The sequence below is a fragment of the Mugil cephalus genome, chromosome 18, assembly GCF_022458985.1.
Source record: "Mugil cephalus isolate CIBA_MC_2020 chromosome 18, CIBA_Mcephalus_1.1, whole genome shotgun sequence".
In the NCBI taxonomy this organism is placed as follows: domain Eukaryota; kingdom Metazoa; phylum Chordata; class Actinopteri; order Mugiliformes; family Mugilidae; genus Mugil; species Mugil cephalus.
In genome coordinates, this window is record NC_061787.1 from 15,048,052 (window position 1) to 15,062,555 (window position 14,504).

The 14,504-nt window shown below is 41.3% G+C and overlaps 1 protein-coding gene across 1 annotated transcript in view; it reads left to right on the plus strand.

Moving 5' to 3' along the window:
* Nucleotides 1–14,504, plus strand: part of tpk1 (thiamin pyrophosphokinase 1) — a 72,102-nt gene that overhangs the window by 31,595 nt on the left and 26,003 nt on the right. The window contains exons 6-7 of the mRNA XM_047567919.1: nucleotides 2,986–3,081; nucleotides 9,789–9,935. Coding sequence (XP_047423875.1) covers nucleotides 2,986–3,081; nucleotides 9,789–9,935 — 243 coding nt within the window. The remainder of the gene's footprint in view (nucleotides 1–2,985; nucleotides 3,082–9,788; nucleotides 9,936–14,504) is intronic.

The window sequence follows — 14,504 nt, forward strand, 5'->3', positions numbered from 1 at the left end:
GTGAGTTTTAAAGGGATAATTCAGGTTAAACAAAACTGATTTTTGTTCATTCGCCCAGTTTCGAACAACTGGGCGACTGTTTTCTAGTGATGGGTCTACTGGTGAGAGTCGGCCAGAGACCTCTCTCTGATTGGCTATTCAGTTTAGAGAACCAGACAATGAGAAGGGAAACCTAGGTGACAAATGTGAAGAAGTGAATTTAACAAACCAATGATGTCCGTAGAGCACACACAGGAGTTTCTTCTCGATTCTATCTCTATCAAATCTGAAAATTCAAATACACAAATATTTTCTCATTGAATGAGTATACTGTAGACCAACGACATGATCCAGGATAGGCCAGCTCTGTACAACACCATGTAGCTATTTGTACCTCTTAGCTTCCATAGCTTCCCAGCTAATAGCAGCTAATCCGGTCGTTGGCTGTAGTGTTTGTGATGTGTCAAATACCCCTTTCACATCGCCAGAAGTCCCAGGGTGGACCTTCAGCTGTGAGAGCTGCGTGTTTTTTTCCTTCCTATCATACGTCATAACGTCAACAACGTCATCAATACACATTTAAGTACAGTACACTGCGAGGTAAACAATAGACAGCATGGTGTGTTTTTTATAAGTTAAAGCGGTTAAACCCCCGCTCTTTCAAAAGGCTGCTGATATTTGAATAAATCACTGTGTCCTGTAAAGTGCCCGATATCTGCCGCCAAATCTCCTCAGATGCAGAGCGCTGCCATGATCGTTAATAAAGGTGTGGGATATCTCTATACAAGCTGTATATAAACACAGTCGCACATGTATTCCCCCGATCCCAAACATGAGGTAGGGCTGATTCACCTATGTGCTTCCATTCACGATCGTATACCAACAACAATAGTATAACAACTGCCCTTCAGAGATCGGTCTTTACGGGAGTAAACCAAAACTTTGCTCTGCTGGGACTCTGACTGGCTGTTGAGTACCAAAATCAGTCTTTCGGTTTTTCACTTGATGTGAAAGCGGCTGAGGTGAAACTTTTTGGTCCAGACACAGGCCACGCAAGGTGAAGCCACAATCAGCTCTAATTGACGGTTGTTCTCTGATAATGGTTTGTCTGCACCTAAACAAAGAAGTACGCATGTGACCACTTGCCTCTTAAGGTGTGTTCACACTACGGCCGTCAAAAGCTGCGACTTGGTCAGAGTGTCCAGCTCAGCTTTCATCTTGTGCAACATGTAGCGCCAAGAGTCAGATGTCAACTTGCTGCTTCATTTTCATCAAAAATGTATTGCAGGCTAGACTTCACATGAACAGTCTTTAAAATTGAGATAGACGTTAGAAGTGTTAACAAATTCTTCGTCTTTTTTTTTTTCTTTCACAGTGGAATGAGCCATTCTAATCGAATAGAGCTTTAGTTAAATTGAAGAAACATTTCTGCACAGCAAACTGCATAAAGAAAATTGTCTCGGACCAGCCTGCTTCCACCACCTTGCCCATAGCTGGTGTGCTGCCTCTGGAGAACCATTTCTCCATTTTTTTTGGCATGTTTGTTTGACTGTCAGGTTCAGATATCAGCAGTCTTTATTGGGAATGGCTGACCCCACCTTCAACCACTGCTACACATGAATGCAGTTCTTTGTAAATGGGGACGGATGTTGATTTAGAAAGGAAAGAAAGAACTTGGTCAGAACTGCCAGACCTCGGGTGACTAAAAAAAGAACCTTTAAAAGGGTTAAATGCACAGGTTCACTACTTTGAAAATTCAATAATAAAAAAGCAATAATAAAAAAAAAGCAGCGTATGAGTACAAAATTAAATAACACAGCCTTAAATGGCTAAAATCTGTCCAGATGGGTAACATACAAAAAAAGATATGAGCAGGAATCTGCATTTTTGTTTTTAACACAGTCTTCTTGCGAGTTGTCTAGTGACATCCCATGTCATTGTCTTTACTCCGCGTGTCCCTGGCCGTGCTAGAAGAAGTGTTCATGTAGGCATATTCAGCCTAAACTCTCCCAAGGTCAAAAAAATAAAATGCAAATTATTCTATGAAGTGGACAGTCCCTTGTTTATAGCAGCCAAAATGTCAAACCCCAAGCTCAGTTCAATAAATAATTAATGCAGGGCAAGTCAAACATGCACACACACACACACACAGAAGAAACACACATCGGTGAGAATTGAGTGGATACTAGTCATCATAGGTACGCAAATCACACACCTTGCGATACCTTCAGCTGTGGCACTATTTTTTTTTTTCTCATTTCACCCATTTCCACTCTTTGTAGCCATCTGTAATATTAAACCCTTTTCGCACATATCACACAGGTTGCCTAAAATAAAATAAAAAAAGAAAGAAAAGAAAAGCAAAGAGCAGTGCCTTTTTCCGTGAGAGAGAACAGACTGTTATGGGACTGCTTTTGAAGCAGAACAATGGGAAAGTTTGAGGCGTTCCTTCAGAGATTCTGTTGCCAACGGTGAATAATTCTGCATAAATGGAAGGGAGAGAACAGAAAAGCATCCACTGGGGAGGGAGAGAGACAAGAGGGGAGGCAGGGATGGTGGGAGAGGAGGGGTGCGGAGGTGAGGATGGATGGGATCAAACAGAGCACAGTGAACAAGTTTGTGTGAACTGACTGCGCTGTGTGTGTGTGTGTCAGAGGGAAAAAGGGGCGTTGGTGTGCTTTAGGAAGGAAAGTGACACTGTTGAGAAAGAGATAGAGGAAGAGAAATCCAGAGCATGGTTGTTTACCTGGATGCTGTAGTTTGGGGCCACTGACTGGAACCTCTACATTATTCAGCGACACAACCCGCAGACAGCACTAAAACACTGATTTATGCTTCTCTCAATCTCTCTATCCCTTTCAGTTTTTCTGTACTCCGTTACCCCCCCTCACCCCCCCATCCCTTATCTCGGGTCTGGGTATTTGTTTCACTATCTGTGTCCATGTACACCTTGTCTGATTGTGTTGTGTTGCCTGCGTGTTTTCCTCTCTCTCTCCGTGTGCACAGAGGTCCAAACTGATTGAAACAGAAGACCAGGATCTTACAGACTTCACCAAGTGTCTCGACATCATGGTGACGGAGATCCAGAGGCAAAAGTTACAGGTAATGGTTTTAAATTACACCAGACATTTTCCACACTTACATTTAATTCGTTACCTTGCCTAGAGTTAGATGAGAAAAGCCTTGGTATTTATAATTGTCTGGTTCATATGAAGTTAGGACCTGGAAATTGTCAGCTTAGCTTATCATAAACACTAGAAACGGAGGGAATTCGCTAGTCAGGTGCTTTACCAAGGTAGCAAAATCTGCAGACTGGCATCACAATATGCATGCCTGCATTCCTGTGCTCCTACTATATCACCATTAATGTCTTGCTGTGGCTTGGTTGACATGTGACAGACTACATGCTGCCCTTCACAATGTAATTGGTAAAGAGGCGACCAATGGAAACAGAACACCTGAAGTGACGTCCGTGAAGATTCTCAGTTATCCAGGTCATGGCCTGTAATACCCGTGGCTGGTACCACCTGACACTCGCATAACTACAGCGTCAATGAACGACCAACTACAGCCTATAAAGTTGTACAGATTAAGCTGGGTGGTGTTGTGTTATTTTCACAATTAGTTATACTCTAATTAACTCACGGGGTTGAAACTTTAATGCAGTTGCTTTTGCTCGGAATATTAGTTAGAAATAAATAAATAAATAAAGATTCAGCACTAGGTAGAGTAAATGAGGAAAGTTCTGCTCTTGCTCAGCCCCTCGTGTAATGTATTCAGTCCTCGGGTACACGAGATGAGTGAGGTCCTCAGAGGTCAGTAGTGGTGGACTGTGGTTTACCAGTGGCAAATCCCTGCTGTGACTCTGTGTGGGTGTACGGACATGAAACAGTGTCGTTCTGGGTATCACACGAGCCATTAACACCCATAAATAAAATGATCTGGTTGTTTTAAGATTAAATAGGTAACTCCTGTCCAAACTGTAAAAAGCAATTCCTCATAACCTGATACTTAAAATTGCGTAATGAGCAATTTCCATTCAGACTGTTCATACAATGTCCAAAGAAATATGCAACACATTTTCAACTTCAAGTAGAAATGTAACTTCAGTCGTTCTTGTTGAGATGAGCAGTGTCAAGGAACATTGCGTTTTGCCTGTTTACGTCTTCTTATCTTCTCTTATTATGAGGATTTTTGAGCAACATGCCGAGTGCTGCTCCAATCACGGCCGAGTGTCTCAATCACTTCACATCTCCAAGCTAATGAAAGGCCATGCAGGAGACACTTGGAGACGTGCAAACGCGCACTCCATCTCGCGTGCGCGCGTGTTGCCACAGTTTACACTGTTGTTTTGGGCTTTTAGGAGACGAAACCGTTTTGTCCTTCCCGTCCATGCACCTTTTTTTTTTTTTTTTTCCTCAAGCTAATATTTAATCTGTCTTTGAACTGGCGCTGAGTGTTTGTCCATCTGTCTGCCAGCGAGAGATAGGAGCTTGGCAATCAGTTTTGACGCTCAAGAAGAATTGCTGATGGAGACTTTTTTTGTTGGTTTGCCAGCCTATTTTATTTATTTATTTGTACCCACAAAGACTTATTTTGTTCTTTGAGCTCTTAAAACAGGCGCAGATTACATAAAGGCAGAATTCTTCTAAAGATATAATATCAAGCATTGTCTCTCCTGCTCACCTTCACTAATTTCCATCCACCTAGCCTCTTTAAATGAATTAAACACCTAGATGAAATAATAACAGCATGATTTGCAGATTAGCGAGCATTGTGGGTTTGGGCTTTTAAGATTCGCCATGTTAGCTGTTCAGTGTTTTCCTCCACACTGCTTAGCGCTCGCTTTAGAGAATTTCTCTCCTATTGTGTCAGGTGAAATCCCAAAGAATAGTATCGGAGGATTATGGTGGGTGGATGAGTATGTATTTGCTCGTTTGTTTGCATAAATATATATTTATATATGCGAGTTTATGTGTCTGTGTGCTCGGAGGACAGTGTTTGTGAAAGGCTAGCATGTATGAATGCAGCATGAATGTTTAAATCAGTTTTTTATGCACTTGTTGAAGTCGTGTGTGTGTGTGTGTGTGGGTTTATACGCTTCTCTCTCCTTCCCCTCGCCATTGTGAACATGATCAGCAGCTCCATTTTTGCTTTCTTCTTTCCTTCCCGGGTTATCCGTTCATTGTCCTCAGTAAACGCGTGTCAGTTTTTGTGTTGATCTTTGAGACAGTGCCGCTCGCCGCGGTTCCCCCGGCCAACCAGGAGAGAGACGCTGGCTCCGTAGAGCCAACTTGTTAAAATTTTCTCTCTCCAGTTGTGAGATTCCCCTTGCCCTGCTTGACGGTTTGTTTTGTAGCGAACAAACATGAAATAGGAACAAATAAAAATTCATACAGTTACAAAGTGTTTGGTATGCGGAGCTGACACAACAGAAGTGTGGATGGAAAGCGAAAATTGAGCAAGCGGCTGTGTCATTGGAGTTTGAAAAACAATCCTTTTTTTTTTCCCCTGTGGCCATCGTTCCTTGTTGTCTTTCATCCGCTGTGCTCTAGTTTTGTTGACTTGTTGTGAGTTTTGAGCCAACTTGTATTCTCCACCGTTGGTTCAGTCCGTCCAACCCTCTTTCATTTCTTCCCCTGAAACTTTGGCCCAGTTAGTTTTGTGTTGAAGGATTATGTAAGAATTAGCTGACTGTGGTTCGGCCAAGATCTGTGGACCCACTTAAATTGTGTGGCCGGGCTGTAACAGCTACGCAGTCATACACGTCATCCGAGCACCGTGTTGAATGTGTTTACAATGAAACAACGAAATAGGTCTGATCGGTTGTCGGACTGACAGTTGTGTGCAGAGGTATTTCTTTTCTCTTTATGGCTGAAACAAGCCTCATAATGAAATCCAGACTGGATGTAACCAGACTCATATAGTTAGAAGAACTAGTTAGAAGTAAGAACGGTGGGAATGACACTATTGATGAGTTCACCTAGCAAACTGGTCCATACAGATAAATGATTAAACCATTTTTGAGTTGATACTACCAGAATCAGGTGTTAAACCTTCGTATTTTAATGAAACTTTTTGTATTCTTTATTTTTCTTTGAATTGTTCTTGCTTATTATTTTTGTTATTTTTTTTTTATACAGTCAGCAATAACGATATGGAACAAAAATATTAAAGATATTTACGGTAGTTATAATGTTTTATTCACGCCTACAGTTTTAACTAAATTAACTATGGTAAACCTTGCTTGGTGACAGGGTCCTGCTGTAAAAAGGGCACCAAAAGCACATTAGTCTGGGGCTAAAAATAGTCCCCAATAAATGCACCGTTTACTCCAGTTTGAGCAACTCGTTGCTAAAAGCTTCGGTGCCTGGGTGATTTTAAGTCCCTGTGTCTTTTTAACCTGTTATTGAAGATTTACAGTTGTGACTGGAATAAATGGACTTGGGACGAGAAACACAAACTCTACACAAGTTGGAAAGTTAAGAAGCAGACTAACGCATGGATGACTTTGGTCTTTTCACTTAATGAGTAAGATCAGCATCATCATTTTAAGTCCAGAGAGCAAATATTTGGAAAGACGTTCTAGTGTTTGTTCCGTGTTTGGAGCGACACATGGCTGGAGTTCTCTGTGTAAGGTTCTGATTATCGGGTAAAATTATTCAATCACAAGGAGGATTTGCATTTTCCTCTACCTGATGACCCCTGCGTCTTTTTGTTTACAGTTACGGCGACCTCGCCGCATGTGGGGGCGTCAGCCAGATGTCGAAATAACATTAATCCCAGCACGTGGTTTAGGTATAATTGAATCTCCTGAGGCAGGAAGTTAGTTATGAGACAAATTGTGTTGACGTTAGCTGAAGCACTAGTTTGGTCTGATTCTGTTAAGCGCTGCCAACTGTTGAAGGCAGTGAAGCAGTTGTTCAAAGTCGTCAGCGTCATGGGCGATGAAAATGCGCTGCTGATTGACTAAGGGACACGGATGGAGTTTACTGAGTTGTAATCTAAAATGGGTTAATGCAGACTAGTGCTGCTGCGAATAGCTGCACAGTCATGTGAAAAGTACATGCATCCCATGGCCGACACTTGACAATATGAGGGTCACCTCATTATTAAATTACACATTAAAGTTGGTCTATTTTTTTTTATTCTTTTTAAAGGCAAAACGCACCAGTCAGAGGAAAAAAATACACCCCTGTATTCATCATACCTCGAAATCTATTCAGTCACATGCAGATGTTCCAGATCTGGTGCTAATGATTAGAGCATCCCTAGGGAGTAATAGGTGAATTCTGTCTCATTTAAACCTTTGACATACAGAGTCTGGTGTCTTTTTTCTACTGCAGTGCCATCATGCTCTCTAACATTAGGGAATGTCTGTGAGTCAGTTATGGAATAAAAAACTTCTCTATATTAAACAAATGATTACACTGTTAGAAAATCAATTGCCAAAGATATTTAGTCCAGGACCGGAAGCGAAGCGAATTTAGGAACAATTATCCAAGAAAACCCAAACCTTCATCTCATTATCTGCAGGCATCTCTGAAACAATAGATGTCTAAGAGAGAGATTCCCTCCATAGGAGGCCTGCTAGGTAAATCTGTGAAGTAAATACCTTTGCTGTCCACAAAGAACATTAAAGCAAAGCAAAAGGAATAATAAGCCCTGGACAGATGAATCAAAGGGTTGTCTGGTCACAGTAAGAGTAGACGGACCTTTCCACCAGCTGTAAAGCACGATGGTGGAAATGCTTGGGTCGGGGCAACTCTGAATTTTGCTTAAAAGCACACAGTGCTTGAAGGTCTTGTGAGGTCACCCGTCCGCAAATTAAAGTTGGACCAGAAATAGAGCTTTTAACAGCACGATGATCCTAAACACGCCATCAAAAAGCGAGCCATTGCTTGGCGGAAATGTGGAAGGATTTAAAAATAAGCATTACATGGAAGAAAATCCTCAAATATTTTGCAGCTGACGGAAATTTTGGATGGAGGAGCGGTCAAAAATATCAGCGAGCTGATGTCAGCGACTGGCGGAGAGCTATGCAAAATGCCGACAAGAAGTTATTCCTGCTGAAGGGGGCAAATACTTGCTTCTGAGGCCAATCTGTATGCAGTTCCCTTTTCCACAAATGAATATTCAAGTTGATGATATTTTTGTTGAATAAATTTCCCTTTGTTCCACTATATTCCCTGTATCTTTTCAAGGAGGATCACATTTGTCCGAATGTTAACACAAATTCCACTTTTCATGTGAATTACTTAAAAGTTTTAAATGATTAACTGGAGAGAGAAGTCACAGACGAGTGGGTACCGTGTGTCACAAAAGCTGCATCTCAAGAAATGCCGGTCAACATCAGAGAAGGCAATAAAAAGTCATTTCACTTCTTACGTTCTGTTTATTTTTCCACTTATTCGCAGTGTGTGGCCGCAGTGAAAACACTGAAGTGTGTGTGATTGATGGCATTTGGTTCATTTTCTGTGCTGGTCTGACTGTCAGTCGTCAGCCTATGGCAGCAGCTCTTGCCCTTTAGACTCTGGTGGGTTTTAAGGCTGTCAGCACTGGTGCCTGACTGCTCTGGGACTTTCTATAAGGATATAAATGCTGAGAACTGTAAATATTGTACTGAAGTGAAATGCTGGCTCAAAGTTAAGAAAAACCTCATTTATGCTCTGAGCTTGCTGGGAATGGTATTAGTTCAAGTAATCCACTTAGTTCCCTTGAGCCTCTTTTAACATGTTCCCCTCTTAATTCAAGACAGATTCTGCTCATCCTCACTTTAATGGCCCGCGTTCATCCTTTGATATATCACATATTGTTTATCTGTGCTCCATCTTCTAAGCTTTTGTTTCTTCTAAAGATTTCGTGTCCCGGTGGGTTTTGTTGTTCTGGGTTTAGTCATTTGTCAAATGATTGGACTTGTGGTGTTCTATATTTCTTGTCGTCGTCAACCGAGCCAATAATAAGTCCAAAACCAATAGAGCATTAGAAACTAACAAAACAATAAACTGCAGTGCTCATGTTCGTGGAGCAGTAATAACGGAACAAGCCATGTTTAATTGTTTACCCATGTGTCGTATTTGATAGATTAGTTTCCTCTGCACCACCTACTAATAATCAATACTAACCTGAAAACCTGTTCTATGAAATCTGATGCATGGGCAGCCATTGTCAAAATAGCTGTCTTCATGGGCTGACTTTACCTTGTTTTTTTTTGCAAAGAAATGTTGTTACTGATATTCCAATGTGAACATTTACTTTATTGGATATGTATAATATATTTCTATGGATTATGTTACAGTGCAATGGTGTTAGAAAGAGCAAGAGATAGAGGATTTACTTCAGTCTTACTGCAATGCATTTCTTTGAGCAGTCTGCTTGGGGAGGCCTTGACAAATAGATTTGCTTTGTTGTTTTGTGTTGCTTTATTGCAAATGACTAAAACGGTGCTTCATTTTTTCCCGCACTTTCGACTACTGTACTTTTACTTTTGGTTTTTCATGCAAGTGATGGCACAACTGCACTTTAATTTTCTTTGGAACTTTGTGTTAGTTGGTGTTATTGATTTTTAATTTGTGATAAAGGATAACATTACTTTGTGTAAGTTCGCAAAGGGCTTCAACAAGCGATTAGTTTCGTTTGGAAACGGATGCAACTATTTCTGCCCTCGTTCTCTGTCTCCACCTCTTTCCCGTCTCTGAAAGAAACGGATCTCGCGCTGCTTCAGTCAAGCAAGCGACGGCAACAGCTGCAGCCACTATATCAAACCATGGCCTCGACTGTGTCTTATTAAACTCTTTTTGTCTTTCCAGGTGGATACCATAGTGGTCCTGGGCGGTCTGGCGGGCAGATTTGATCAGATCATGGCATCTGTCGAGACGCTCTACCATGCGATGTCCAGGACAACGCTCCCTGTGTTGATTATACAGGGGACAAACTTGGCATATCTACTCAGACCTGTGAGTACACGATAAAAACCACAAAACAAAACAACAATTTACCCTTGGGATTAATAAAGTTGTCTACTTAACTTATAGGCCCTTTCGTTTTATTGCTTTTGAGCTACAAGGCCAGTTAAGCCTAAAGGCAGACTTACTTTAGCCATCTCAGTTATTTTATGTTGCATATGCTTTTTTTTTTAGCATTTACGAAACCCTTGATTGTTTCCCCATCACTCAACAAATTAACACCAACATTAACAGCCCCTGTGTGTCTTACTCAACCTAAGCTTGTCAAGGAGGACGAGTCTCTCCCACCGCGCATCTCGCAGCAACCACAGAACCACAGAGCGTATCCCTGCACTGCAGTTACATTAATCAAGTCGCATGTAAAAGTTTATAGACACGCTCAGTAGTCACAGAAGAATAGGAAGCGAGGCAGGATGCGCATTACCCCAACGCAAACAGCATGAAGAAAGATGAATCAACGCCCCCCACCTAAGTAACTGCCTGCTCTGTTTAAATACCTTGTCTGTTTTTTTCTGTTCCTTGGGAAACACCTAAGTAAGCTAATTTATGAGAGCTTTATAGGAGCGTCTGCTAAGTGACATGGTAATATAACCGATTAGTGGCGTTAACCGGCTCAATCCCATAATGAATTCGCAGGGGAGAGCTAAGAATAAGGCTTCCCGGGAGTTCTTGTTGATGTTTTTTTTTTCCTCCCTCGTGGCAGCCAAGATTTTGCACTGGGAAATAATAGCAGTAAGAACACTCCTCTCCAGACCAACATTCTGCTATCCTGCTGGAGCAACTCCTAGCCCTTAATTCTTCCCTGTCATTTTCTTCATTTTCTGTTCCATCTGAAAGATGTTCCTTTCCTCATTCGACTTCCACCTTGATTGGAGTGTTGAACACTTTGTTTCTTTGTTAAGTAATCACCTCAAGAGTACGCACACACAATCCTTTCCTCTCATGGTGCCCCAATTTGCGCTTGTGTGAGAAAATGAGTCTCCTTTGATGCTCCCAAATTGTTTTCCTCAATGCCAGCCACTTTCTCATGCTCCACAGTTGATTGAGTTTACAAGTGGCTTGAATCGCCGCCATTTGGGACACACTGCTCCCATCTCCCCCCCATCCCGCGTTGTTTATTCTCGAGGTCTTCGGGACAAACGGCGGAACTGCCACACTTCCTGGCGACGCCTTGTAATACCTTAAGCAAACCTCTCTCTCGTACGCGCTCCCCCTACTTCTTGTCATTATTCCAAAGGCGTGTTGTCATTTGCTGCTTCATACCTCGACACCTCCAATTAATCTTACTTCAGTGAGGGTAAATTAAGCTCGTTTGTCAACGCAGCACCAATTCGCCGGCGACTGATGAACGCAGACGCCTGTACATGAAGGTGAACGCAACCTTCGAAAGGCCCGGCGCCATTTGTTCAAGTTACATCTGTAATTGAAGTGTTTACAACTTTTGCCAAATATCCTCACAACCCGTATTCCGTGCAATCACGGGTTCGCTACGTGCTCGGGTTCGGGATTCGGTGGCAATGCGTACGACGACGTTCGTGCACCGTACAGAAAAAACACACAGGCAACAAATTAAGACAAGAGCTAAATTACCATTTTTTGTCCATTGTGTAGCTTGGCCACGTGGAGGTTATCTGAAAACACAGCTTACACTATAGAGACTTAAGCTTCTTATGCATATGATATCTCATTAAATCGGCACATTTTATAAAATAAGAGAGACACGCTTTTTCATCTTGATTAAATCAGTGTATGTGTGAGTCACAGGGCGTGCACCGATTTAATCAGGGTTTGATTTAGTTTAGTTTCCCAAATGAGGTGTCAGTGTATTATTATGCTATCTTTGGGAAATATTCCGAAGTCATGTGTTTTCTATAGCGGCTCAGGGCATTGCATAATTCTCTTGTCTTTTATTAAATTATGGGTATAGGGACACTGAAAAGGCTGCAAGCTTTTTGATACCGCGTCCCTACACGACAAGAGGATGTTTTAATCAGCCTAAGTCCCGAGGTAGTGCTAAATTTACTCACTTTACTCAATTTGAGTCTGAAGTTCTGCCGGGTTGATCTGCTTCATTTGTTTTTTTCTCTTGCTTTCTGTTCAGTGGCGTCTCCGTTGGAGGGCCGAGCAGAGCCACATTTACTCAAATAAGTATCCCAAGGCCCCTGAAGGTGCCTCAAAAAGGCATGTGTCAGCCCAATCAATGCCATAAATCATTGTAGCAAACAGACTCCAGGTCAAAACTACAAGCTTGTTTACCCGATGCCCTTTTGAGGAGTGAAACTGGTCCGCGCAGTAGCTGATTTAAATGATTAAGTGCGATACCTGAGGTGTGTTCACGCATCTCGGCTTCTGCGCCGGAGAAACTTCGCAAAGATGTGACATTCAAACATAAGATAAATATAAACATGACCCGGGACGGTTTGTCCAATACTAACATGTATCATTTACAACGAAAATAAGGCTGATTCTACAAATAAATTTAAAAAAGATATGCAGAACAGTAAAACTAAATCTGAGTTCACAGCTAAACAACTTTGTATATTTTGGTGCCAGTTGCAAGATGCACAAACAAAAGTTAGGATGCTGGAGACTGTGTACAGAGAAACCACATAACTCAGGTAGCTTTTTTAACAAGCAGCTAGCTACATACCTCGAGCAAATGTGTAGCAATGACTGAATAATGCTTACAGTGTGAATAAATCTATTGGCCCTCCCAAGCAAATAGATGCATGTAAAAAATGTGCAAAAAATGTGTTTATATTTATAAAAATATATTAGTAAAGCAGAGTCTATGTCCCACAGAACCTGCATAGTGCAATTATGCGTGACCATATACTTTATTAAATCATGAGCAAACAACATTAAGCTGCTACAAAGTATATTAAGTCAATACTATACATACAAGACTGCTCTAAGCGCCCAACACCTACTGCTTTCAATTTGCATTTCCATGGTTAAAATATAGCTCTTAGTGTTTTATGCTTATTATTCCCAAATATTTTATACTGTGCATATATGCCTACGGCACAGCACATGCTTATTCTCCGAAAAAATTATTCAAACTGGAATACTCGATATTTGATACCCATCTCAAAGTTATGGAGGATGTAACACAAAGTAGACACAAAAAATATCCAGCCCTAAAAATATGTGCAGTAACGTTATAAGCAAGCATGTTTACTCTGTCTCATACTGGATAAATAACATTCCATTAGATTCCAGGAAACTTTTAAAAATTAAACTTTCCCTCCAGTGTTTGAATTCTCAACCCTTGCATTTTTCATTCTATTTCTATTTTCCTTTTCTGAAACCAGAAAAGGCTTCATTTCTCCTCCGAGTCAAGTCTGCATGTGCGTGCGTGTTCATTTGCAGGAGCACATGCATTTGCTTTGAATTTGTGTCCTCTGTTGCTCATACGCCATCTCGCTCTGACACACTTAACACAAAGATACCATGTTTAAGTATAGAAAACAACCTCAGGCTTGTTTCCTGAACACCAAACGCTGCAAAGCTTAGAACTTCCCCATCACCCCCTTCCCTCTGGCTCTGCAGCTCCAGGAAGCCGAGCGGAGGAAAGTCTACTTTAAACATGTCACGATTTTAAAGCCGTCAAACTCTTAATTGGGTGTGTCTGTCTTCGTTCCTCTTTTGGATGTGTGAAGTTGTAGCTGTCAACATGTTTTGTCTTTGCGTTAATTCTTAGGAGTGTGGCCGTTTAAAGATACATTAACTCCCTGCTCTCTTTTCTGTTGCTGTTGATAATTATAATGTCAGATGTGTGCATATGATTTATGCCGACAGGGTTAGGGTTCTTTCAGTGCTACCCAGCGAGTAAATGTGACCACAGCAAACTGTGTTTACCCTTGCTGTCAATCTTTCTGTTGTTTAAACTGAGTTTTCTTTAACGCCTACTAAATTCTTCCCGACTGCGAGAGACTCTGAATTCATAGAACCTTAGTTACATTTGTAACTCCCGTTGCTTTGTACTATCGGTTACCAAAGTCTGCTTGGAGTTGCTATGCTCGCCAAGATTGCGTTCCTATTCAGTCACTGCTGGTAAAACATATTATCATGAGAGATTTCAAATTCAATCAGTGTTGCATAAGCGTGTTTGCCGTGTTTATTTTAAATCCCTGCACTTCAGACTTAAGTGTACATACTCGATTAAATTAGCAAATTTTCGGTTTCCTGCAGCTGCAGCACATCCTTACTAAATGTTGCAATGAAACTGAGGTGTTTCTTTGTACCTTTGTTCATACTGTGAATCAAGACAAACTTTGCTTTGACCTTTTTTCCAGTGCGTACATAGCTAAGTCATTATTCAGCCAGAAGCGCAGCACGCTGACTTGCACCTAGCGCTGTATTATTTTCTTGCTTTTTGTCTCACGAACCCAGTTTCTCAAAGGGATACTGTGACATTTTGAAATTTTGTCCAGGTTATTGTCTTTGTTGAGCACTTCATAAAAATGTCAGCGCACCTCAGAAACTTTTCTTCATCTATCTTTCAAACACCAGTGGCATATACCTATTAACACTGCCAAAACTATTCGCCCCATTTTA